Source organism: Phocoena phocoena, chromosome 15 (assembly GCF_963924675.1).
Source record: "Phocoena phocoena chromosome 15, mPhoPho1.1, whole genome shotgun sequence".
Lineage (NCBI taxonomy): Eukaryota > Metazoa > Chordata > Mammalia > Artiodactyla > Phocoenidae > Phocoena > Phocoena phocoena.
This window is the reverse complement of record NC_089233.1, coordinates 34,766,175-34,791,691: the sequence shown is the minus strand read 5'-3', so window position 1 is coordinate 34,791,691 and position 25,517 is coordinate 34,766,175. Positions and strand designations below refer to the sequence as shown.

General features: G+C 58.4%; 2 protein-coding genes across 3 annotated transcripts in view; both read right to left on the bottom strand.

Annotated features, from left to right (window-relative positions):
- Window positions 1–108: 108 nt before the first annotated feature.
- Window positions 109–7,269, bottom strand: PAM16 (presequence translocase associated motor 16). Its single transcript, XM_065893215.1, has 5 exons — window positions 7,201–7,269; window positions 2,074–2,158; window positions 1,110–1,246; window positions 689–754; window positions 109–264 (listed from the first exon to the last, which is right to left on the bottom strand). The coding sequence occupies exons 1-5, from the start codon at window positions 7,267–7,269 to the stop codon at window positions 178–180; spliced, it is 444 nt and encodes a 147-aa protein (XP_065749287.1). The 3' UTR covers window positions 109–177.
- A 2,756-nt stretch (window positions 7,270–10,025) lies between these two features.
- The window catches only part of CORO7 (coronin 7), a 57,710-nt gene continuing 42,218 nt past the window's right edge, over window positions 10,026–25,517 (bottom strand). Inside the window, exons 10-28 of one of the 2 annotated variants that reach the window (XM_065893650.1) lie at window positions 18,536–18,590; window positions 17,989–18,046; window positions 17,767–17,912; window positions 17,587–17,679; window positions 17,322–17,432; window positions 16,351–16,477; window positions 15,799–15,974; window positions 15,213–15,321; window positions 15,022–15,108; window positions 14,799–14,941; window positions 14,621–14,725; window positions 14,457–14,542; window positions 13,523–13,664; window positions 13,336–13,425; window positions 12,296–12,412; window positions 11,893–12,028; window positions 11,405–11,496; window positions 10,794–10,880; window positions 10,026–10,671 (exon numbers count right to left, since the gene is read on the bottom strand). In XM_065893650.1, coding sequence (XP_065749722.1) covers window positions 10,666–10,671; window positions 10,794–10,880; window positions 11,405–11,496; window positions 11,893–12,028; window positions 12,296–12,412; window positions 13,336–13,425; window positions 13,523–13,664; window positions 14,457–14,542; window positions 14,621–14,725; window positions 14,799–14,941; window positions 15,022–15,108; window positions 15,213–15,321; window positions 15,799–15,974; window positions 16,351–16,477; window positions 17,322–17,432; window positions 17,587–17,679; window positions 17,767–17,912; window positions 17,989–18,046; window positions 18,536–18,590 — 1,966 coding nt within the window. In that variant the 3' untranslated portion in view covers window positions 10,026–10,665. Of the gene's footprint in view, window positions 10,672–10,793; window positions 10,881–11,404; window positions 11,497–11,892; window positions 12,029–12,295; window positions 12,413–13,335; window positions 13,426–13,522; window positions 13,665–14,456; window positions 14,543–14,620; window positions 14,726–14,798; window positions 14,942–15,021; window positions 15,109–15,212; window positions 15,322–15,798; window positions 15,975–16,350; window positions 16,478–17,300; window positions 17,433–17,586; window positions 17,680–17,766; window positions 17,913–17,988; window positions 18,047–18,535; window positions 18,591–25,517 lie in introns of both variants that reach the window. The other variant, XM_065893649.1, reaches the window with a different exon arrangement.

Genomic DNA, 25,517 nt, shown 5'->3' with positions numbered 1-25,517 from the left:
AGAACGGGCAGGCAGATGCCACTACTTCCCCTCCCCTGCACGCACAGCCCCACGGCTGGCGGGAAGAGCAGCCTGCCTTCTGGAATCTGGCCGTGCGCACTCAAGAAATGCGGAAAAGACATTTATTACCGAGCTATAAATTAGAGGTGGGCGGGTGGGGTGTGAGGCACCGAGAGGTCACGTTTTGGGCGGCTGCTCTCGCTCTCTGTCCTCCTGGGCCTGGATTCTGAGTTCCTCCTCAAGGCGCTCCTTTGCTCGCACCACCTGGGGAGGGAGTCACAAACAGTTAGGCAGGATGGCCCCTTCCCTCCCCGGGTCCAGCTCCAGCTCCCTGGAGAGCAGCAGGCAGGTCAGAGGTAATAGCCTGAGCGGAATATAAACAGAGGAGCCTGGGGACGCACTGACTGAGTCTGGGAGCTGAGAGCTGGTTCCAGCACTCCACCAGCTAGCAGTCCTGGCCCTTCAAAGCCTCGGCTGCTGGGGGCACCACTGTCCAGGGTGACACAGGGCCCAGGCCAACACAGCCCCACTGGCTGGGCCACATGGAGCTGGCAGCCCTGAGGGACTGGCAGTTCAGGGGGCTCCCTGCGCCCCAGGGACCTTTCTCCTGCCAAGCTCTGAACTGCCTGGAAAAGAGGGAGGCCCAGTGAGAAGCGGCCCCGCAGCCTGCCCCCGTCTCAGCACTCACCTTTGACTGCAGGTAGAAGGAGCCACCCACGGATTTATCGTTCACCTTGAATAGGTGTTCGTAGTTCTGCAGAGGAGGGGAGACGGTGAGGGTCCCTGGGTTACAGAGGCAGGGGAAGCTAGGAGATGACAAAAAGGAAAGCGAAAGGGCTCGCCCCCTCCGCCGCGCTAAGGCACCCGGAGCCGTTGAGGGGCGGAGAAGCGGACAGGTGCCCACTGAGGGAGGCCCACGCCTCTGCCACCGCTGCCTGTGGCCTAAACACTGACAAGTGACAGTGGCTTCTTCGAATCCCAGCTGGCCGCAGCCAGAGCCCCCGCTCCTGCCCGTTTCTGCTGCCCCCCTCCCCCCCCCAACGCTGGTGTACTGCCGCCCCATACCCACTTCTGGTCTGCTTGTCTCAGAGCTGGCCTGGTGGCCTCACCTTCTGGATCTCCTCAGGGCTCAGCTTAGAGACGTTGAGAATCTGCTGTGCCTCCTGGAGGCTGAGGCCGGAGAGGTTGGAGGCGGCCGCAGACTGGTGTCCCGCGCGCCCCCGGGCGTCAGCTGCTGCCCGGCTGGCTGTGGGGACACACGGGTGAGCACTTGGCACTCAGCAGCCCGGAGCTCCCCCAGGCCTTCCACGTGGGCAGCTCACCGCTGCCAGGTGGCGTGAGGGAGGAGACAAGCCGGGCCAGAGGGTATCTCTTCTCCAGGAGTGGATTTTTTGGGGGTGGGCAGTAGTAAAGTGAGGACAGGGGCAGGGGCTGGTCAAACCTGGCATCAGGTCCCCAACCTAGACCATGAGATGACCCTGTCCCTCTTTTCTCCCCTGGCCTCTACCTCCTGGATGCATCGCAAGTTGGGGAGTTTAGGTTACTGTGGGGAACAGAGTGAAGCTGCAAGCAGGGGGAGGCAGCGTGGCTCTGCCCTATGGTTACCTAGGCCACCAAAGCAGGCTGCCTTGGGTGACTTCTTCCTTTTCAACACCTCTAGATTCAGGAGCCAGTACACTTTTTCTTAAAGGGTCAGAGAATAAGTATTTTAGGTTCTGCAGGCCAACTAGTCTGTGTTGCAATTACTGGACTCTGCCTCGAAAACAGCCAGAGAGGTATGGCTGTTCCAATAAAACTTTATTTACAAAAACAGGTGGCCAGGAGGGCTAGTGTGCCCATTTCTGGCCGGATGCTCACGCCCATCAGGTCTCCCTTTTATAGGATTGTCCCAAGATCTAGTAGTCTGCCCCCCCAATGGGAAGTGCCCCAGGCTACCTGAGCTGCCAGAACCCCACCCCACAGAGGGCCCTTGCATTCACAATTGGCCCAGTGTGAGGCAGGGGCCCAGAGCTACCGGGAAAATCTGAGCCAGGCAGGATCTCCCAGCCCAAGGAGACAGAGGCCCAAGCTTACCTGCAAACTCCTGCTGCAGGGCCCGGGCAAAGGCCCTGCCCACCACCTGCACGCCCATCACAATGATCTGGGCCAGGTACTTGGCCTGTGAGCAAAGCAGGCACCTATTAGCAGGCTACATTCTCAGAGCCCCCAGTGATGGACCCTGGAAGTGGTGGCTGTGCAACAAGACTTCTGGATTGCTGAGGTAAGGAAGCTCAGAGCAGCAGCCATAGATCACTTCCTCCAAAGCACCCTGATAAAAAGCTTCTGCTTTGGGTGGCTTCGGGTGCCCATGGGACAGCAGGCCTGGGGAGCGGGGGAGGGGGGCACCCAAGAGAATCCCCAGAGGCAGACGGGACTCTCCCTCATCCTTTGGAAGAGGCGGACAGGAGCCAAGGCAAAGTGGCCTGGGAACCAGAACTCAGGGCCGGTCCCAGACCCACCATTCACTCTGCCACGACCGGCAGCTTCTTGTACTTGGCTGGTCCAACCTTTACTGGTGGGGAAACGCAGTGCCATTCTAATTCTCCCCACACTATTCAAGTCAGTTCCAATCAACACAACAAAAGACCAAAATACCCTCCACTTTCAAGGAGCAAAGCCCACTAGGTGGGCATTTAGACAAACACAGCAGGGACCAAGTGGTAAGGGAGAGCAGGCCAACCCCTGTTCCTCCACTGGCTCACTCCTTCACTCAAACCTTGCTTGATAGTTAGCACTGTGACCACAAAGATACCCAGGACCCGGCCCTGTGGGAAACCCTCCACTGCAGCGCAGCGCGAGCGTCTTCTACCCCAAGACCGCGTGGGCCAATGCACCATGGAGACAAGTGGGGCATCTCATCAAGCATGACCAGAGGCGTGGAAAGGCACCGGAGGGACACCTCAGGAAGGACAGGGAGACTCTGGGAGGCAACGGCACTTCTCCTGGCAGGTAGAATCTCGATGGGAAAATGGGGGCTTTCTAGGCAGGGGGACCAGGGTGAGTCCAACTGGGAGAAAGTGTAGGGGATGCCTGGGAGCAGCCAAGAGCCCAGAGGTCTTGTAAAATAGTAGGAGGTAAGATGAGGCAGGCGGGTGAGATGGGAAACATACAGATCTTACTGTGACCAAGGATTACAAACAGACAGCACGTGTGTGTGTGAGCTGGTACAAACGTGGGTGCGTGGAGGACACCCGGAGAATGCTCGCGGCAGGTCACCACTGCTCACATGGCACATCCAAGTGGTTTCCAACAACCAAGAATGGACTTAGCCAGGGTGCTGAGCACTGTGACAAACACATTCTATCTATTGTGCCATCTAATCCCAACAACTCAAGACACTGAAACACAGAGGGGTTTAGTGACCAACATGAGGACACACAACTAATACCTGGGGGAAGATGGGCAGAAAACCCACAGCCAGTGCTATCAGCTATCCCCAGGCTGCCCACCTCACACAGAATCCTGGGGTCTGCAGGGAGGGCGACTGAACAACATGACAAGGATCAGGACCCAACCCAGAGGCCGAAGAGGGGCTTGTTAGATTCCAGTGGAACCCCGACTCCAGAACTGGCCTTGCTGGCCTCCTAATGGGTGGGGTGGGATGCGGTTCCAGGCCATTAGCGGGGATTGATAAATTGGAAGTGGGTTTGGATTTCACAAGTGGGTGGAAATTTCATAAGCCCCGTATTTCACACCACGAAGACTCTCCAGTGATCAGAGAGAGGGGCGGGGCTGCAGGCGCTGCACTGAGGTGAATAGACTAACGAGGATCAGACGGGAAAGTCTCACCTGGCTTCTCCCCCAACCCCCGCTTGCCTAAAGCCTCTCCCAAGTCAGGCAGGAGGCTCTGAGATGGACAGCTGGTCCTGTCTGAGGGACTGAGAGGCTTAACAGCAGGTGATTCCGAGTGTTCCCTTGGCCAGGAATTCCCACCAGGCCTCCGACCACACCTCCTTCTGCTGCCACACCTGACAGCAGCCCCATCCCACTGCCTGCACTGCCTCGTAGTCAGGTGTTTACTTCTCTGCCCAGGTGGTGACTGTTGCTAAATAATGAACGTTAAGAGCTGAGGCTCTAACTGGGCAGCTCCCCTACCACCCCCTGCCCATGGTTCCTGCTGCCAGAGCTCCATAGCTGCAGGACAGGCTGGGCTTCCTGCAAAGTTTCAGAGGCTACCCCAGCCATCCAAGGGAGCTGCCTGGTCCACCCACCACAGCTACCAAGGTTCCTGCAGGAGGCATCTCCTGGGGGAGGCAGTGATGCGGAGGTTACACAGACAAGCTCTGGAATCACCTGTGTGCAAATGACAGCTGGGAACCCTGGATAAGTTCCCCAGTCTCCCTGAGCCTCAGCTTCCTCTCCTATTGTGGTCAACAATAGGGCTGTCACGGGGATTAAATGAGGTAATCCTTATAAAGTGCCTGGCTCAGACCCTGATAATATAGTAGGTGTTCAATAAATGTTGATTTTCATTTATTACTACTCTTTGTTTCCCAAAACCTGACACTGGCCAGGCACTGGAGAGTAACAAAGTTCCACCCAACACAGCAGCTCATTTGATAGATCCTCTGATTCCTCAGGGGAAAAAGCTGCAAAATGTTGGGTTACATTCCCAGGGAGCTGGAAGCAGCATGGAAGAGAAGTGAGAAGGCTGCTTTAGTCAGGCTGACATAACCTGGGTCCCTGCTTTGCTTCTTGCCAGCTGTGTGGCCCTGGCAATCACTCAACCTCTCTGAACCTCAGTTTTCTTATCTGCAAAATGGAGAGAATAATACCCCCTTATAGGAGGGCTAAGGCCCTCAGAAGGCAAGGCATGTAAAAAGTGGACACCTGAGTAGCTCAAGAGCTGCCTCTGCTTCCAGACCAGATCCTGCTTGGTGCTGAATGATCTAGAGATCAGAGGTGCAGCCAAGCTTCTCAGCTACCTACTCAATACCCAGACACCTACCAAGTGCCAGGTGGGTCAGCTGTGCTCAGAGCTGAGGATTCATGGGGAGCACAGCTGTGCCAGCAGCTACCACAGGGGATGAAGACAGTTACTGGCTGAGGCCTCTCCCAGAAAGCCCTAAAACACCCCATAATCCACTGACTGATGCTCGGGCCTGAAGACCCTGGGCAAGAGCAACTGGCCAACACAGCATCCAACTCAGGCCAAGCTGTTGGTCAAGGAGCAGAGGTCAGAGCCATGAGACTCCATGCCTGGGACACTGCAGATGGCACATATGCTTTCCTGCCTGGAGAGCAACGTGGCACAATGCGGGACCAAAGCCCTGCAGCTGGGGCAAAGGACCACAGGCAGTGTGGGGGGTTGGGAAGCCCTAAGGAATGTGGTTTGTCCTGTGTGAAGTGCATCAAGAAGGCAACCTGGCTTTGGACAGATGGATGTGCAAAGTTCCCTTCAGACCTTGGGCTGGTGGGTAGAGACAGCCACTGACTCACCCTCTTCTCAAGGACACATGGAGATAGAAAGGGGGCTTTCTTCACCCAGGGCCCTGGCAAACAGCTGCTGGCATCACAACTAGGCAGGAGGGAGGTCAGGACCACAACTGTCACATCTGCCATGGTATGTCCAGGGCCTGGGCTGTGGCTAGCACAGCAGGTGCCCGATACATATCTGAATGAACGTGACACTTGACAGGGCTTCCAAATGCCTCCCACTCCCTCTGCTGAAGGAGGGTTCTGGCCATCCTCCCAAAACACGCACACAATACCCTACCTCTGCTGCCACTGCCAGCCAATTCAGTCTACCCCCAGCTTGGCACCCCCAGCTCTGGCTACAAATGACTTCTCTAGTTTTCTCTCCCCTCATTGCTCTCCATATCACGTACTGCAGCCACACCATCTACTCCAGGATCGGCTCCCCTCCTTCTTTATTCTGAATTCATACACCACACAGGTCACTCTTTTCAAGTGCACAATTCAGCACTTTTTAGGATATTCATAGAGCTGTATAACATTTTCATTATCCATCCCCCCAAAACTCCATACCCATTAACCCAATGAACATCCTCTCTCCTACTCCAATACTGTCTAATCCCAACATCCTTCAAGACTTAGCTCATGTCAGGCTTCCCTAGTGGCACAGTGGTTAAGAATCCACCTGCCAATGCAGGGGACACGTGTTCAAGCCCTGGTCCGGGAAGATCCCACATATCCCACATGCTGCAGAGCAGCTAAGCCCGTGCACCACAACTGCTGAGCCTGCGCTCTAGAGTCCGCGAGCCACAACTACTGAGCCTGTGTGCTACAACTACTGAAGCCCGCGCACCTACAGCCTGTGCTCTGCAACAAGGGAAGCCACTGCAATGAGAAGTCCGCGCACCACAGCGAAGAGTAGCCCCTGCTCCCTGCAACTAGAGAAAGCCCCGAGCAATGAAGACCCAACGCAGCCAAAAATAAATCAAATAAACAAATTTATATATATATACATATATATATATAAAAGACTTAGCTCATGTCATTTTCCTATTAATATTGTCCTATTTTACGGACTCGCCTGCTTTCTCCTTTAAGGTACCAACTCCTCCAGAGCCACATGCAGGAATGTGTGTGAAGGACCCAGCTGGGGTGGGGGGCAGGGTCCTCAGAAAATGGCAGTGACTATTACAAGGCAGGAACAATGTGGTTCTATGTGTAGTCTCAGGACACAGAGCAGCTGGGCTCAAAACTGGGATGAGTGACCCTGGAAAAGTCAGATGCCCTGAGTTTCAGATTGTTTATCTGTAAAATGGGGACAATGAGAGCACCAACTTCTTTAGAATTAAATGGGAATCTACATAAGCCTCAGCTCAGGGCCTGGCACTTGTAAGCTCCTACCTTATCCTTAACACTATCAGTTAATAAGTGGCTCCCCAAACCCACTGCCTCAATCACTCAACAATCCTCTATCCGGGGATAGAGCTCAGGACCCTGTACTTTTAAAGGTCCCCAGGTGACCTAACGCAGCCAGTGTGGCCCAGATCTGTGGGCCTGCTTTGGGTGCCAATGGTACCGCAGAAACGCTCAGTTTTCGGTGTTGCAGGGTCTGGTTCAAGTCCCAGTTCTGCCACTTCCTCGTGAAAGCCCCGGAGCCCGTTTCACCAGCTTTCAAATGGGGACGATAATAGGGCGACACCATCAACTAGCTCGGGGACCGAGCAGGGGCTCGCGGGCCGGACTTACCTCCACCTTGGGCTGCCGGCACGTGGCTGGCGCACACGGCGATCGCATCTGCTCGGTATTTCCCGGCATGCCAGACCCGCCCTGCCTTCCAGCTAGAAGGCTCTCCCTGGCCCCGAGGTCGCCAGCACCCGCCTCAGTAAACCCCGGCTGCGACACCCCAGTCCCCGCTCCCCGCCGGGAACGCAGGTGGCGCGCGGCGCCCGCAGTCCAGGCGGAGCTCCCAGCCCCGGCCCCGAAACTGCCTCCCTTCCCCTCCCCTCCTCATGCCTCACCATGGCGGCCACTGTGCTTCGGAGACACGGGCTCCGGCTTCCCGGACCCTCGGCCCCGGCTCAAGGGCGGCCGGCGGGTCAAAGGTCAAGGGAAGCTGCGAAGAGCGCGTGCGCTGGGCATGCGCGTTGCTTCTGAAAGGGCGGGGCGTGGGCGGAGACCTATGGCCCGTGGGCGGAGTCGGGGCGGGGCCTGCCTCAGCCTCCGGCGTTCCGGCGACCACCGGAGGCTACTGATGGGCGGTTTCAGGACCCTCTGGCCGTCCTGCTTATCCTGGGGCGCTAGGAGCAACAGAACAACACCGGTCAAATGTTGTGTGTGTGTGTGTGTGTGTGTGTGTGTGTGCGCGCGCGCGCGCGTGTGTGTACTATTTCTTCCCTTCATTTTGCCAAAATATTTGGGACTAAAAGACATGCAATAAACATACAACACCTCACAAACAATGAGTAAGACGTCAAATTCTCACAAATATTTAGGAAAACAGGAAACTTCAAAGTAGGTTTCATCCCAGGTTCCCTGTCTGGAAAGGAGGGCTCGTCTCCCTCCTCCTTCAAGTCTTTGTTCCAATGTTACCTTCTCAGTGAGGCCACCCTGATGCCCTACCATCGCTGCAACTTGTCCTCCATTCCTTTTCTTTTCTAATACGGGCTTTATTGAGAGAGAATTCATACACCACACAATTTGCCCTTTTGAAATGCATAATTCAGTGCTTTTTAGTATATTCACAGAATTGTGTAACCATCACCATTAGTTCCAGAACATTTTCAGCCCAGCCTTAGCAACTCCATACCCATGAGCAGTCACTGTCCATTTCCCCCTCCCCCAGCCCCTCGTGACCACTAATCTGCCTCCTCTTCTATGGATGTCTCTTCGGGATGTTTCATAGAAATGGAATCATACTACATGCGGCCTTTTGTGTCTGTTTTTTTTTGTTTTTTGTTTTTGGCTGCGTTGGCTCTTCGTTGCTGGGCGCGGGCTTTCTCTAGTTGCGGTGAGCAGGGGCTCTTCTTCGTTGCGGTGCACAGGCTTCTCACTGCGGTGGCTTCTCTTGTTGCAGAGCATGGGCTCCAGAGCCCAGGCTCAGCAGTTGTGGCGCATGAGCTTTGTTGCTCCACATATGTGAGATCTTCCCAGACCAGGGCTCGAATCCATGTTCCCTGCATTGGCAGGCAGATTCTTTGGTTTGATTTGATTTTTTGCAGTATGTGGGCCTCTCACTGCTGCGGCCTCTCCCGCTGCAGAGCACAGGCTCCGAACGCGCAGGCCCAGCGGCCATGGCTCACGGGCCCAGCCGCTCTGCGGCATGTGGGATCTTCCCGAACCGGGGCACGAACCTGTGTCCCCTGCATCGGCAGGCGGACTCTCAACCACTGCGCCACTAGGGAAGCCCGGCAGGCGGATTCTTAACCACTGCGCCACCAGGGACCCTTGTATTTGGTTTAAACCTCCATTTTTTTTTTTTTTTTTTTTTTTTGTCCATACCATGTGACATGCAGGATCTTATTTTCCCCACCAGGGGTCAAACCAGTGCCCCCTGCAGTGGAAGCCTGGAGTCTTAACCACTGGATCACCAGGGAAGACCCATAAACCTCCATTCTTTTTTTTTTTTGCGGTACGCGGGCCTCTCACTGTTGTGGCCTCTCCCGTTGCGGAGCACAGGCTCCGGACGCGCAGGCTCAGCGGCCATGGCTCACGGGCCTAGCCGCTCCACGGCATGTGGGATCTTCCCAGACCGGGGCATGAACCCGTGTCCCCTGCATCGGCAGGCGGACTCTCAACCACTGCGCCACCAGGGGAGCCCCATTCTTGATCCCTCCTATTTTTTTCTGAAGCTCTTACCACATTCTATCAAATTATACCATTCATTCATCTTTATGTTTATTATCTGTTCCCTCCCACTAGAATGTGGATTCCTGGAGGGCAGGACATTGATCTCTTTTCTCCACTCTTGGGCATCAGCACCTGGAAGAGTGACTGGCACATGGAAGGCACTCAACAAACGTTTGTTGAGTGAATGAGAGTCGGGCTGCCTCCTACTATGATTTGGACCACTACCCTTCTTTCCTTTCCTCCAACTCTCCAAATTCTTTATTCTCTCAGCACCCTGGCTGCCCTTCCTTTTGTCTGAAACGTTCTTCCCAGGGCTCTCTCCATGCCTTTGTGGCCTTCAGGTCTTAGCTCTCAGCTTAAACATCGCTTCTCAGACCCTGACTACAGTCTCCTCCTGCATCACCGTGGCTCCCTTTCACATAGTTTATCTACTTCACAGCCTTCCTTGCACTGTCTATTTGCGAACTTGCACATGGTCCGGCTCACCCTGGCCTACTAAGACTATACTAAGTGCCTTGAGAAGCCATGTCTCTCCTGTTCATTACAGGAGCTGCCATCCAGAGCCCTGCTGGATACTAGCGTGTTGGATGAATGAATGAATTCCCAGCAGGAGCAGAGTGAGGCCTGGGACAAGCGGGAGCCCAGGGCCAAACCGACCTCACCCATACTCCTGTCCCCTTCCCCTTCTAGCCAGCCAGAGACCACAGCGGCACGAAAGGTGGCCAGCTTAGAAAAGTTTAATTGCTAAAAACATCCAGGGTACATGCAGGCTAGTCCCTGCGGGGCTCACACCCCCTTCGTTGGGCTATCAGCTCTGTGATGCCCATTCCTCCTGGCTTCAAGTTTGGGGAGCAGGGCTACTGGTCCCAGGCCCCTGAGGCTGGTGCTGGCTCCAAACGGCCTGGTGGAGGGCCAGCCCCCTAGGCCCTTGACCAGAACTGGAACAGCAGGCAAGATAGGACGGCATGTGATAACTGAAGGTGCTGGGCGAAGCCAGCCCAAGCTGGGACCAGCCCAGGTCAGAGTAGAGGGGACAGGGAGCCCAACGGCTGCCCAGGGACACGCCACTGAGCCCTCACGCCCACCCCACCCCCATGCCCCTGGCTCCACATGCTAGCAGGTAGCTGAGGAGAAGCAGCTGGTCCCAGAAAATGCAGAGATGCAAACAATCCATGGGGGTTGCAGCAGGGCCCAGAGGCTACGGAAATGTCCAAGACCCAAAGGAAGCCAGGCCTTCTGGGGTGAGGTGTGCCCCGGCCAAGAGGTGGCTTCCAGTTTGAGGGTGAGACGTGAGGTGTGAAGGGGCACCAGGTGGTTCAAGGAGGCAGCAGTGGCAGGTGAGGCTAGAGGTGGCTGGTGGGCAGGCTAGTCCTGGGGAGATAAACCAAGAAGTAGGAGGGAGTTGAGAGGGCCTGGGGGAGGGGGGTGGTGCATGCGGCAGGCGTGAGTCGGGGAGAGATGGGACAGGCAACAGGGCCCACTCGTCCACTCACCCACTCGTCCTCGTCCACACCTTCGAAGGAGTCCTGTGGGAGCGGGTCCACCCGGTTCCCCAGCTTTGCCACCATGGCACTCAGCAGCTGGGAGAGGGGACGGGAGAAGAGGTGGGAAGGGAACAGGGCTTTTGACCCCAAGAATGTCAGATCCCAAGGCTGGAACCCCAAGGTTCAAAGTTGTGGGAGAATCATTTTCATTAGAGCCCTGACAAAGCTGATGGTTTTCATTGAAAAAGATACCTTGACAGAGACGGGGGAGCCAGAGACAGACAGACTCTAACACGGAACATAAGAGTCACAGAGCAGCTGTCTCCACATATTGCCTCAGACGCTCAAATATGCACCAGGGTCCCCAGCGCACTTGGGTCTGGTTGGGTTGGGCCAGGCTAGGGTGGGGCCTCTTTCCACCCTTCCCTGGCTTCCTGAGCCCTGTGCCCTGGGGGCGGCAGCAGTCAGTTTCAGGGCTTTGGAAGGTCTTCCCTGTCCAACTGACAAGTGGGTGACACTCGCTCCTCGCCCAATCTGGGTTGGACTAGAGAACTGAAGGGCAGTCACCAGGAGCAGCCAGGGCCCTGTGACCCCAGCGGCCAGCCCTCTTCCATGCCTACCTCTTCCTTCTTCTGCTGGTCCGACTTCTCTTCCAGGTAGAGTGCTGAGGATAGGGCCCGCCGGGCTGGGCCTTCACGGGGGGCCTGGCTCACTGGGGTGGGATAGCAACAAGCATCAGGCAGCAGAGAGCCCCTTTGGTGGGGCCTCCTGGCCTAACCGCTTGGTACCAGCCCCTGGGGGATTCCATGGCAGAGAGTCCAGAGGTGGCACTTCGGTTCACAAGGCCTGCCCTCGGCACCAGGCTGTGTGCACGTGCGCACGTGTGTTGGGGGTGGAGGGCTTGTGATGGAAACACAGACCCTGGGCCCTGCCCTCCAGGGGCTCAGAGACCAAGTCCAAAGAGCAACCACCCCATCCCTGGGAGCACTAGAGGTTTCTGATTGCCAGCAGGGATGGAGGTTCAGACTTGGGCCTTCTGCCCCTTTCTCCAACCCCCACCCACTCCCCTGCTTCCTACCTGCCCCCCCAGCCCAGTCCCTCATCCTACCTGGGGTCATGTCAGGGGGCTGCAGGCTAAGAAGCCGGGGCTGCCCGTTAGCGCCTCCCAGCCAGGCCTCAGCACTGAGCACCGGCTCCCAGCTCACGGCGGTGTCTGGGAACACGTCATCCTGGAAGAATTCTTTCTGCAGGGAGGGAGTAAGGGGCTGCCCTGAGGTACTGACCAAAGGCCTAGGGCACACAGGCATCCATTGGGAGGGGGGCATGGCAAGACCCAGGACCCCAATCTGAGGTTTCTGCAAGTTTCAGAACATCAGCAGAGTAAGAGGAACAGGTGCCCCAAAGAGCAGTGAGTGGGGCAGTTTGGTGACAAGACCAGTCAGGCCCCAAAGCCTCTGACAGGGGCTAGGCAGGGGGTGCTGGGCGTTGGCATGCTGGGCCCCCAACCTCACCCTGACTCGGGGCAGCCGGAAGGTGACAGGCTCCAGGGAGGTCTGGCGAAGTCGCAGGCATCGGGCAAACTCCACCTCCTGCACGTCACACTCCGTCTTGGGCAGGAGAATGAAGCCCTGGGGCGGCAAGGGAGTTGAGCTGGGGCTGGAGTCCAGAGCTCACACTGAGCACCTGGGCCCCCTCACTTAGGACCATCAGGACCAAGGCCTATCCCTGGAGAGTGGTGTGATATTTAACAACTAGCTCTCTGGAGGGGAAATGCTGCGTTTGTAGCGTTTGCCTATTTCCATGGTGTGAAAACTCCCACCATGTCAATTTCACACTACTAACATGACTGGGTGAATGCAGATTTGGGAAGAGATGTGCAGTAGCAGCCCATGATACAATATTTCTGCCAGACAGGGCCCACAGACGTAAATAACCTCAACAGTACAAATAATAGTGAAGTCAAGTAAAATAATTAGAAAGTGATAAATTAAGTATCTATTGCCTTGGTCTTTACTGTAACTTATTTGTGGGTTCATAAAACTTAAACTTACATAGTTTAATTTTTAACAAATGGTTGAGTTTAAAAATCAGTTCCCGGGCTTCCCTGGTGGCGCAGTGGTTGAGAATCTGCCTGCCAATGCAGGGGACACGGATTCGAGCCCTGGTCTGGGAAGATCCCACATGCCACGGAGCAACTAGGCCTGTGTGCCACAACTACTGAGCTTGCGCATCTGGAGCTTGTGTTCCGCAACAAGAAAGGCCGCGACAGTGAGAGGCCCGCGCACCGCGATGAAGAGTGGCCCTCGCTCACCGCAACTAGAGAAAGCCCACGCACAGAAACGAAGACCCAACACAGCCAAAAATAAATAAATTTTAAAAAAACAACAACAAAAAACAGTTCCGGAGGCTGCTGGGCACACCCCACCCAGCCCAGTGACTCAAGGGCCCCACAGGCCCCTGCAGTCCTGCACATGGCCACGAGAGGGCGGGTAGCCCATGGTCCCACCTACGGAAGGAGGACCAGGGAGCCTGTGCGTGTGCGAGGGCTCACCTTGTGGGGGTCAGGCGATGTGAAGCTGTTGCACTCCAGGAAGAAGGGGGCCTCGGGGAGCAGCTCATACAGGAACACGCGGGTGTCGCCCTGGGGGGACAGCAACAGTGAGGTGGCCAGCATTAGCTGCCTTTCCCCCCAACTCCTCTCACCTGCCCAAAGCCCCCGCCTGTGCACCCCAGCCCACCTTGCCCGTGAGCAGCACCAGGCGGGTATCTGGGTCATAGCTGGGCAGCAGGGTCGAGGGAGCCACATCCAGCCCCAGCACTGCCAAGGGGCCACTGGCGAGGGCCTCAGCCGAGTACAGGAGTAGCTGGCGCTCACTTCGGCTGCAGGGGGGCAGAAGCAGGTCCTCAGAGCTGGAAGGGCCTGGGGCATGGCAAGGACTCCAGCAAGGCCCCCAATCTTGCGGGGCTGGAGGCCTGAGGGCCTCAGGGTGGGAGGAGAGGCCTCTGCCCATCCTCCTTCCTAACCCAGCCTCAGAACCACTGGCCTGGCCTAATACAATAGCTTTCTAACCTGCCGCCCTGCCTCCTCCCGGACTTCTGCCCCCTCTGCCCCTCCTCAGCACACTCCTGTCCCATGGCCACCGTGGCTATTAAGTCTGGACTTTTCTCCCCACATTCTGTTCCAGGCCCTTTGCTCCAGCCAGGCTGGTCACCTTCTGGGCCACTCCACCCAGAGGTGAATGCCCTCTCCTCCGGGTCTGTGTTTACCAACCCCTTTGTGACCCAGTTCAGATGATACTTCTCTTAGGAGGCCCTCCCTGATCCTTCCTTCAGAGCACCAAATGCCCATCCCCTGGACCTCTCCAGGAGGCTTGGTTCTGTGTTTTGTGTGCTTCGTCTGATCGCCACCAGATATGGGCTCTGCAGCAGGGATGGCTTTCATCCCTCTGGGCCCCTAGTTGATTCATTCCTCCCCATCTCCTTCCCTCCCATCAATCCACCCATGCACCCATCTATCTATCCATCCATATATCCATCCATCCATCCACCTGTCCAATAAATGAGAGTTGGGGACAGCTTCTGCATGCCTGACAGGTGTATGTGTATATGGGGGAGGGGGCACAGGTGGCTGCTGAAATCTGGGGATGGGAATAGTGGTCCCGGAGTTCTCACCTGTCAAAGCCAGACACCAGGAGACAGTGACCATCACACACCCAGACAATGCGGGCTCCACGGGCCCCCTCAGGCCCTGGGCCTTCCTGTTGGGATACAGTACATGAGGCCCAGCTGGGACCCCACCCCAGGTCTGAGGGCCGCCCCCAGCCCCTCCTGCTCACCTGCAGGGGCTCAGGGCTACCCCGGGGCTCGTAGATCCGCAAGTGCCCATCCTTGCAGACAGTGGCCAGCTGCCGCCCATCAGGACTCCAGGCCAGGCCAAAGATCTGGGGGCAGGTGGGCATGTGAGAAGCAGCCTCTTGCCCTGTGGCTGGGCGCCTGCCCCCAAAGCTGTCCTACCTGATCCCGGTGGCCCTGCAGCCTCAGCCGCTCTGCTCCAGCCTTAAGGTCCCAGATCCGAATGGTAAGGTCGTAGGAAGAGGAGGCCAGCACGTCAGCTGCCAGCGGGTGGAAGCGCAGAGAATAGATCTTCTCCGTGTGGCCTGGAGGCGAGGCATGGGGTGACACTGAGCCCCTCAGGGGCCACCGCCCACCCCCCAGCCCTCACCCAGGCCCCCCTGACCTGTGAGCACGGCCTCAGGCATGGTGAGCACCTCCTCAAGGCCCTCTGGGGGTACCCGCCACAGTCGGATCCTGGCATCCTCCCCAGCTGCAGAGAGCACAGGCTCATCACTGCTGACCCAAGGCCCCCCTTCTCTGTTCCCATTGAGGACCCTGGGACCCTCCCTCAAGCCCAGTGCCCAGCCTCCTTACCCACAGCGAGGTGGTGGGGATCAAAGGGGTCCCAGGCCAGATCGGTCACGGCTGCCCCATTCTGCAGCGTGGGCAGTGCTGTGTCGGGCAGACGGCCGGGCTTCCGCAGCTGTGGGAGGTGCCCCCACCCCGAGGCCCATCAGTAACGTGCAGGAGAGTCCGGTCCCCAGGGCAGCAGGGCAAGCGGCATGCCTGGGCCCACACCCTCTGCAGCTGACGATGCACCACCAGGTGGCCCAAGCTCTCTGCCTCAGCCACCTTGCGCTCTGAGCCCCAAGTGCCAAGCCCCGGAAAGTGAGGGAGGCAGCATGGAGTGGTGGAAAGAGCTCAGGCTTGGGGCTCAGGTGGCCTGGGTTCAATTCTCAGCTCCACCACTTACACAGCGTGTGACCCGGCAGGTCACTAAGCCTCTCTGTGCCTCACTGCTTTCATCTGTAAAATGGGGATAAGAGTAGCACCCCCCACACACCGCATGGGATGCTGGGCACTTGGTTTGTGCTTAGAGAATGTGAGCTGGTGTAGGCACCTGACGCCCTCAGCGTCCTGCAGGGACATGGGGACAGCGCGGCAGGGTGGGGCCCCTCACCTCGAGCACAGCCACCTGCCCACCACTGCTGAGCAGGGGCATGGCCACACGCTGCCGGTTGGCACAGAAGCCGTCGCTCTCGCCAGGCGTGGTGAGGTTGAGCCCCTTGAGGTTGGTGATGTGGCTGTCTCGGTGCCGGACGGTGCCCTGAGCATGCCGGAACTTGGAACTGGGGCCTGGCGGGCAGCAGGGACATGGAGCCACATGAGGTGAGGGTGCCCTGCCTGCCCCGCGCTGTCCTGCAGGAGGACCCGGGCCAGTCCTGAGTCCAGGCTGCCTGCTCCCCTCAGCAAAGGACCGTGCAGGTTGTGTGCCCAGATCTCTGCCAGTCCAGCCAACACAACTCGCCCAGAACGAGACTCGAGGGATCTCGGAACGTTTAGGCCACCCTCTTACAGGTGAGACTCTCTTCATCCCGCGAAGAAGTGACTCCTCCAGGAGGGGAGGCGGGACTGTGGGGGGAGGCAGGACTGGGGTGCAGAGGAGGGTGGCTGGGGTGGGGGTGGACAGGGCTCCTGTGGTAGGGGGTTAGCCCCGCGCTGAGGCACTTACCCAGCAGGCTTTGCAGGGACCTCTGGCTGGGGCTGGTGCTGATGCCGCTGGTGCTGGAGAGTGAGGGCCCCAGGCTGGAGGGCGTGGAGGGTGAGGTCAGCCAGCTGGGAGGGGAGGAGAAGCCCTCCTGGGAGAAAAGCTCTGGTCAGCCAGCAGCCCCGTCAGGCGGGTGGTCAGCCAAAGAGAGAGGGGATGCCGGGGTCATCACTTTGGAACACTGGGGTAGGCAGGAAGCCCCACCGTGGGATGTGGGGTGGGGACGCAATTGCTGATGGGCAGGAGGTAACATGGGGTGAGCTGAGCATTAGCATGTGGGACAGCAGGTAGCAGCTGCTGCTCCTGGGAAGGTGGGCCCAGAATGGTCAAGATCTTTCAAGAGGGTCTTCCCTGGTGGCACAGTGGTTAAGAATCTGCCTGCCAATGCAGGGGACACGGGTTCGAGCCCCTGGTCTGGGAAGATCCCACATGCCACGGAGCAACTAAGCCCGTGCACCACAACTACTGAGCCTGCGCTCTAGAGCCCATGAGCCACAACTACTGAAACCCGTGTGCCACACTGCTGAAGCCCATGCACCCTAGAGCCCGTGCTCCGCAGCAAGAGAAGCCAGCAAAATGAGAAGCCCTTGTACCACAACGAAGAGTAGCCCCCGCTAGCCGCAATTAGAGAAAGCCTGCGCACAGCAATGGAAGACTCAACGCAGCCAAAAAATAAATAAATAAATAAATTAATTAATTAAAAAAAAAGATCTTTCAAGAGAAACTAGAAATCCAGATTTTATATGAAAGTCTCACTTTCTAGGCGTTTGCTCAATTTTGAGAACACGGAGTTTCTTCATTTATGCTTCTTGCGTTTCTGAGACCATTGGGCAGGTCACACACTCCTGCCCTGACCTGGGGCCCCTGCTTCAGCATTGCAACGGGGAAGCCAGGTGGGCTACGCTGATACTCACGCTGGGGTCCGCATCACCCACAGGTGTCTCTGCAGGCTGGGCCTCTTCCGGGGTGGGCTCTGCAGGGGGTACCAGATGGGAAGTGAAGCTGGGGTGGGGTCGGCAGGCTGGGTGGAGGCTGACCCTTTGCACCTGTGGGTAGAGGCCGGCAGGTGAGGCAGGAGGGCTTGGGGTGGGGATAGGGGACACCAGGCAGCTGAGTTAGTGCACAGGTGTACCACGTGCCATGGACGCGGCTGCTGCCGGTGGTGCAGGCCAGGAGCAGTCAGCCAGGCCTTGGCCTTACCTGCTGGTTGCTACCAGCCCACCAGGCATGGGGGTCGGAGGCGGGCACACAGCCTGCAGTGTCCGGGAACAGGTCCTCGTGGAACTCCACAGCCTGGTGGCACACAAGCCCACAGGCAGTGAGGTCAAGGCCCCCAGGCTCCCCCAGGCCCTCCCAGTCCCTCACGCAGGACCCCCTCACCTTGCGGGGCACGTGGTAGCTGATGGGCACGATGGCTGTGTCGCTCAGCTGCAGGACGCGAAGCACCTCGCAGCCCATGACGGCCAGTGCTCGCCGGGGCACGAGGGCCACCCCCTGCAGCACGCTCTCCAGGAGGCACTGGGTCACTATCAGTGACACCGTGGAGGACAGTCAGAGTGGGTCGGGGAAGGGAGGGGGCACAGGGCGGGGAGCAGGGCTTACCTGGGCTCAATGCCGGCTGCTCGGGGGCCACCTCATAGCAGTACAGCTGACTCTCGCCCTGAAACGATCCCCACCTGAGCGCTGCTCGCTGACTCTAGCTCCAGCCACCCCATCCCTCCCCAAGGACGGAGTCACAGAGCCACGGCCAACGTCTACAGGGCGCTGATGTGCGCTGGGCGCTGAGCTGAGCCCTTGGTAGACTCTGCCTCACCTGTTCATCATCATGGAGCACGAATGAGCACCAGGGGTATACATTCAGTAGGACAAAGTGTCTGCCGTGTGCTGACTCTGCTCTATTCTCAGCCTTGGATTCACGAAGCTGACGTTCTAGGGAGTGACCCCGACTGCATGGAATGGAGACTTGGAGCCCCATGTGCCTGGAGCCCCTGGCAGGGGTGGAGTCTGGGCAGGACTGTTCTAGCTCCTCCTTTCCGGGGTGAATAGCACTCCCCACTCTCCCAGGTGGCTGGCCAGGTCAAACGTTGGGGCCAGGTCTGGCGAGTGAGGGCACCAGTCGACATGGGTGGGGGCTTGAGCTTCTCCTCACCTTTCCCGCCAGGACCAGGAGCCTGGAGTCTGGATCCAGCAGGGGCATCAGAGACCTGGGGGAGAGATGGCCTGTCATAGGGATACAGCCAGTCATTGTGGCCAAGGGGCAGGGGAAGGGCTGAGAGCATTGTGACTCTAGATCGGGGCTTAGGCCAAGCACAACAGTGGCCAGGAGCGATGCAGCCCCTCCAGTTGCATCCAGCCTGGTCCCCAGGGACCCTCTACCTCCTCTCCCTGTGCTCCCGACATGCTGAGCACATCCTCACATCTCAGCCTTTCTTTCCCAGGTCCTCCGTCTGCCCAACTGCTTCACCCCAGGACTGTACTGAGCCTGGGCACAGGGGAGCTGCCCCCTCTTTCTGCACCTCAGCCATGATCTCTTCCCATGCTCAGCAGCTCCAAGAAGCCCCCCGACATACATTCTGTCCCTGGTCTCACCTCCAACAGCCTAAACACCAGGCCCGGGAAGGTGAGAGGGGTGCTGGAGCTGGGGACCCCCTCCATCTCCACCCGGCACAGTTGGCCTGGGTGCTCCAGGACCCAGGCTTAGGGGCCCTCTCCTCAGTCACCCCTGCTCCTGGGCCTTGATGCTGTCCTAGAGACTCAGAACTCCCCTAGGCACCATCTCTGAGCCCCAGTGCCCAAGCCTGAGCCAGGAGCCAGGAGCAGGGGCTCCTTCCTGCCGTGCTTCCCTGGCCTCCCTGTTCTCTGTCCCCCAGGTGGGGCCCTGGTGCGGGGGCAGAGGCTGGAAGCCCCCAGAGCCCCTGCTGCTCTGTGTTGCCTGTCTTGGCCAACAGCCTGTTGTTCTCCAGAGATTTACCACTCCCCTTCCCCTCCCAGGCCCTGCAGGGCCCCTTTGCAGCCCCCAGCCCTGACTGCTGTTTTCCAGGCCCAGAGTCTCCTGGATGTGGGGCACCCAGGAGAACTCAGACTGGTGTCTTCATCTGTTTCTGTTTCCTGCTCCTGGTTTTCTGGTCCTGCTCTCACATCCCTGGGGACCCATGGGCCTGGACCCCCACCTCAACGCTGACACTCATCCTCAAATGGAACCCCGTCCTCCTCACTGTGGTCCCAGCAGTCAGCGGTCGCCCAGCTGTGGCAGCTGCCTCCATCCCTCACCCAGGCAACAAACGGTCCAGCCCACCGCCCCCCCTGCCCGGCCAGCTGCCCACCACCCCTCCCCACCCTGCTGGAAGGGAGCCACAGAGTGGACTGGGAAGCTGGGTGGGTCCTGGAGGGCTCCATAGCTTCCTGGAGTGCCTTGGGCTGGTCACCTGTGAGTAACACAGCCTCTAATTACCTTGGGCCCAGCAGGGTGAGCTGGGCTCAGAACTGCCCTCTTGACCTGGTCTGATCACTGCCTGCTGTGGGGGAGAGGGGGGCAGGGGGACAACGTGGTCATGTGACCTCAGGTGTCCCCCACATTGACGCTGGATCCAGTGGGGCCACACCTAAGTCCCTTCAGCAGTTCTAACAGGACTTTCACTCATCCATTAGTTCATCCACAATCATTCACTCCCTTGGTGAGCTGGTCTGCGCCTGGCCCTCAGCTGGGCTGGCAGGTGTGACCAAACGTGAGTGCAGCAGTCCCCACCTCTGGCCTCAAAAGCTCACGGCCTGGGTGAGAGGCAGACAGAATTTCCACAGACAAACGCGTGAAGGAAAAGTTCTCTGAGGACACACAGCAGGGAGCAGAAGGGCCTGACTCTGACTGGCCACAGGGGAGTGGGCATTCTCTATGACCCAAAGTTTAAGAGAAATCAACCACGTCAAGGGGAGAGAGTTCCAGGCAGAAAGGGCAGCATACGCAAAGGCACTGTGGCAGGCGGGTGCACAGCCTGTTTGCGGAACAGGGAGTAGAATGACATGGCTGGTGGTCTGGGCAGTAAGGGTGAGGGGCTGAGGCTCAGGATGGGGTGGGTAGAGGCCACAGAGAGCAGGGCCTAGTACATCAGGAGGAGGGTTCTGCCTCCCTCCATCGGATGAGCAATAGAGAAGCAAATGACACATCTTAAGTGAAGAGGGAGACGATGAGATTTGTGCTGAGCAGAGGTCACCGTGTGGAGATAGGCAGGAGAAAGGAAAACAAGAGTCTGAGAGCAAGTATGCTGGGCAGGGACTCTCATCACCCTGCTGCTGCCTTGGCAAGAAATGGGGAATCGGCCTGCAGTTTCCACCCTGGCATCAATGGCTCACCTATGCTCTAAACCAACCTCTTTAAGAGGCTTGACCTGGCACCCCTGTGCCCCTGCCCCATCAGCCCCAGCTGGCTGGCCCAATGACTCAGGTGCTAGGGCTGCAGGGGCAGGAAGTCAAGGAGGGCAGGGCTGGCTTCTCTGACAGGTCAGGCCAGTCTTCTTCGCCTCAGGCAGAGCTACCTGAGAAGCTCCGTCAGGCGGGAGCATCCTACCCACCACAGCACAGGCCAAGAAATGGGGTCATGGCACCCAGCCCCAAGAGTTGGCCAACAGCTGGCACGGGCCTGACCCCAGGCCTTGTAAAGAGAGCCAAGCCAGGTCTGGGTCTGGAATGCAGAACCAAGCCCCAGCCTGGCATACGGCCAGAGGGGGGGAAAGCTGGCATGGGCATCTCTCCTGCTGCCATGGCAATGGGGGAGGGCTGGCATCTGGGCCTGCCACTGGGAAAGGCTTTGACCCAGATCTAGGGGTCTGCTCCAGACTCAAAGCCACAGAAGGTCTAGAGCCCAGACCTGCCACCTACCCCTGAGCCCAAGTCCCAGAAGATGCAGAACCATGGTGGTATCAAGTGGATCAGGAGGGGTTACCCCCTGATACTCCCATCAGCTTTCCCAATATTGCTGCAAATAACACAGGAAGTACCGCGGTGAGCCTGCCAGGAAATGCATTTTCAAGAGCCCTCCTCTGGTTCTCCCTGCCAGCCCATCTCTCCCACTCAGACCCACCACCTAAACATCCTGGCATTGGCACTGGTCCAAAGCAGAACATGTCCCCATTTCTTGTCACCCAGGCTGAGCAGTGGGGACCCCCCTGAACCAAACCCTGCCCCCCACTCCCTTGCTCCCTTAGAACCAGGTTCTAAGGCAGGTGGTGCCTTGAAGCCAAATGAGGACAGGATGGACAAACTGGGGAGGGGGGCCTCCTGGAACCTGTCCTTGAACCTCCGGGTGGACGGGAGCATGGCCTGTGTGAGTCCAGGCTTAGGACTGGGGCAGGAGATGGATCCTTTAGGCAGGTGGGATCTCGTTATCAGCAAGAAATGGCCACAGAGGCGAGAAGATTCAGGACCTGTCAGGAAGTCCTGTTCCTGGAGGAGAGTCAGGCTGGGGTCTCCTGAGGGCCTTAGGGGACACAGGGCCCAAGGGCAGAGGCACAGGGACAGTCTGAGATGACCACAAACTCAAATGCTTCAAGAAACTGAAGGAGTGCAGCAGCCTGGTGTGAGACAACTAGGCTTGGTGGGGACTGGGGCCACCTGTGAGTCTGGGCCTTGGTCACAGGGGGCAGCTGCTACTCAGCCTTGGCCGAGAGTTCCCACTCAAGGCAAGCTGGGAAGTCCCATTTTAATGTGAAACTACTGGATTTTTCAATGTTGGCAATGGCTTCAAATTTTTAAAAAGTCCCACAGGAGCCAAATGAAGCACACCTGAGGGCCTGCACTGGCCTAGGAACGGACGTTTAGAGGTGTGCAAGGCACACTCCACAGCCACATATAATAACAAGAGCATGGGGTGCAGACCTCTGCCCATCCTGATAGGCGGCCGTGTTGGGGAGAGGTCCTGAGGAGGCGAAGAGCTGAGAAGAAAAGTCTGGGAGGTAACCGTTGCACCTGGACCCTGCTTAACCCTGTTTGAGACTGGACACGGAGGCTATCTTGCCTTCTGGAGGTGATCCAGTCCTTCAAACACCACGCAACCCCCCCCACCCCTGCAAGTTGGTGTGGCCCAGCCTGCTGGGATAAGCCTTCAGGCCCCCCGAGATTTGAGCTGGCCCAGCCAAGCCGACTGTGGGCTGGGCTGGACGGGGTGGCGGGTGTCCTGGAGCTGGCTGTAAGTTAGGAGCTGAGCTGGGTCCCCAAAGGCTCTGAGGCATGACTCTGACCACAAGTGCAGAGGGGGAAGAGGGCTGAGTGTTTTCCTGGAATCCTCCAAGGCAGGGGATTTTTCTGGACTAGCCCAGCCCCTGGCACCCACCCCTTCTGCCCCATTAAGTGCCACTGTCAGCAGCACCCAGGCCCCACCTACTGACAGTGAGGCCCAACCTCACATTTCAGCCCAGCACCCCCCAGCAGATTCTGGCCTTGAAGCTGCCGGTAACTGTGGGTAGTCTATCATGTCCCCTTCCTGGGTGTTGCTCCCTTCATCTAAGACATGAGGAAAGTGGTCCAGAGGTGCTCACAGCAAAACGACCCCAGGACTCAGATTTGGCATTAGAGGTTGTACTTATGAGGCTCTCAGAAGGGATCTGTGTGTGTGGCCTAGCCAGGAGTTTCTGAAATTGGGATTAGCTACCAACAACAACACAGAAAGATTTCACATAAAAAATCCAGATTTCCAGTTTCTTCTGTAAAACCTGAAGCTCTGGAAGACTGGGACAGGTCATAGCTGCTGAGTCTCCCCTCCCCAGGTCTCCATAGGCTCTGGGGTTCGTTCCTCGAGTTTTTATCATCTGCCTGGTATGTCACAGGCATCCAGGTTTGGGATGCTTGGTCTCACTCATTAGTCGCTCGCTTCTTCACAGGGAAAAAGGGATCTGCCAGGGTCATATTACAAACTAGTGGCAGACCAGACTGGCCCGCAGGACTCCTGACTCCCGACGGAGCCAAGCAAGGTCTCTCTTGCCCGCCTTGTCGGGAGTTGGCGGGGTGAGGACCAGGCTTCTTGGCCGAATGACCCTTTCAGCAGAGGGGAGGCGGGTCTCCGTCGGCCCCACCTCGGCCAATAGGGAACAGCCACACCCCCCGCCCATGGCGGCCACGCCCCCAGACTCTTAAGACTGAACCCGCCTCCCGCGAGCGGACTCCGGAGCCCAAGCCTTGGGGCGGGGAGTCGCGGACGCGGCTGCCTCGGCACCTCAAGACCTCAGGACCCAGGACCCCTCCGGCCTCCGGGCCAGGAAGCACTGAGGCCGCGGCCCGTCCCGCCCGGCTCCCGCCGCCGCCGCCGCCGCCGCCACCCGGTGAGTGTCTACCGGGTTGGGGGGCTGCGGGCGGGAACAGGGGACGGGCTGTGCACACGCGCCGATCACGCGCGCGGACCCCGCCGACCTCCGCCGCGCGCACATGCACTCAGGGCGGGCACGCGGCCCCCAGTCCTAAACGATCACCTGGATCAACTCGGGGACGCACGACGGGCGGGCACCGTGCGCCCCCGGCCCGCCCCCTTATCTGGCAGTCCTCGGGCTCCGACAGCTCCACGGCCGGGGTGCGCGCACGCGCGAGTACGCGGATCACCGGCCCGCGGGGCTGCAAGTAGACAAAATAAACACCCCCTCCCTCCTCCCACGGCTGGGCCCTCCGGCATGACCAGTTTTATGAAACAAACCCCTTTGAGGGGATGGCCAAGCCACAGTCTTGGGTTACTTTTACCTCCTGGAGTGACACTGGTTCTAGGCATGAATACCCCTAACCCCTGTCCCCCTGTGCAAGATCGACGGCCTGGGGTCCGTCCTGAGGGCTCTGTCACTCAGGGCAGAGCAAGGGGCCCACAGGCATGCAGCCCTTGAAATGGGGTACAGACCTTGGCTGACTGGGTTGTACTCCAGGTATCAGGGTGCCCCATCTCTGCCCCTGCCAGGGAAGGGGCTTTGCTCAGGCTGTGAACCCAATGGCCTGGAGCCAGCCTAGGCTTTTGTGTCCCTGGGCTGGCAGCACTGCAGCCTGAGGGCTGCCGAGGTCCCCTGTGGTCACTGGCAGGCCAGCTGATTGGTGCCAGCCATTCTGCCTCACCCCCATTTGTTAACGATTACCACACCAGGGTAGCTGACTACCTCTCCCGCTGGGGCCAAGGGCTGGAGTGTGAAAGGTGGGAAGGAGGAAGTGACCCTGAGGGTCCCTCTGCTTGCCTTCTGCACCAAGGGCAGGTGAGGCTCTGGGGCGTGGCACCAGGACCCAGAGCCCCCTCCCCAGACCAAGAACTTTTAGGGCTGGGGGACTGAATTAAATCTCAAGGTCCCTTCCCACTAGGCTGGACTTTGGGCGTTGGGGGCAAAGAGGGGTGGCTGGGTTGGTGACCTCCAAGTGGGGTCAGCAGGCCCAGCTGTTGGCAAGGCCCAACAGGGCTAAGGCAGGCAGTGTGGGGGATGGGAGAGTAGTCCCCTGAGTTTGCCGTCTTCTCCCAGGGGAATCAGCCCCTGGAGCTTCTGTAAACAGAGTGTCAGAGGCAGGAAGAGGGCTCTGGTAATGAGCAGCCCAGCTGGATTCCCTCCAGACCATTATCTGGCCTCTCCTGGGCCCAGGGAGGGAGGATGAGCACATGCGTGCCAGGCTGGGGGCCCGGGCACTGCCTGTCCCCACCTCCCCTGGCCTCATGTTTCAGTGAAACAACTACCTGGGACCAGTGGGCAGGTGGGGGCTGGGGTCCCAGGGTATTTGCTGGAATGGCACCACTCTCTCCAGACCCTGGACATGGAGGAGGAGGGGTTCAACATGAGAAGCCCCTCAGACAGTGCCCAGACCAGTGCTCTCGCCAGGCAGCCCCCTCTGGCAAATGCCCCCAAGAAGATGCCCTGGGCAGAGGATGCATCCAGCTCCTGGCTCCCATTCCTGACACCTCCACTACAGTCCTGGGTGAGCTAGGACAAGTCCCAGGTAAAGAGAGTTGAGTCCTTGTGGGGGTTTTTAAGTGGGTAGCACCTCCTGGGATCAGGACAGCAGGGTCTCAGCTGGGCCCTGGAGGCAGCTCCCACCTCAGTAGGCCAGCCAGCCAGTTCCCCTGGTGGCCAGAGAGAAGGCTGGGTGAGCCTCTGCCCACAGAAGTATCCCTGACCACTGGCAGGCCCTGA

Bases quoted from the DNA above. Each gene is read 5' to 3' on its own strand.
- PAM16 (XM_065893215.1), bottom strand. From the start codon at position 7,269: ATGCCGGGAAATACCGAGCAGATGCGATCGCCGTGTGCGCCAGCCACG. The intron at 1,247-2,073 runs GTAAGCTTGGGC...GTGTCCCCACAG, and splicing joins CCTGCAGCAGGAGTTTGCAG to CCAGCCGGGCAGCAGCTGAC. The intron at 755-1,109 runs GTGAGGCCACCA...CCTCCTCTGCAG, and splicing joins GCCCTGAGGAGATCCAGAAG to AACTACGAACACCTATTCAA.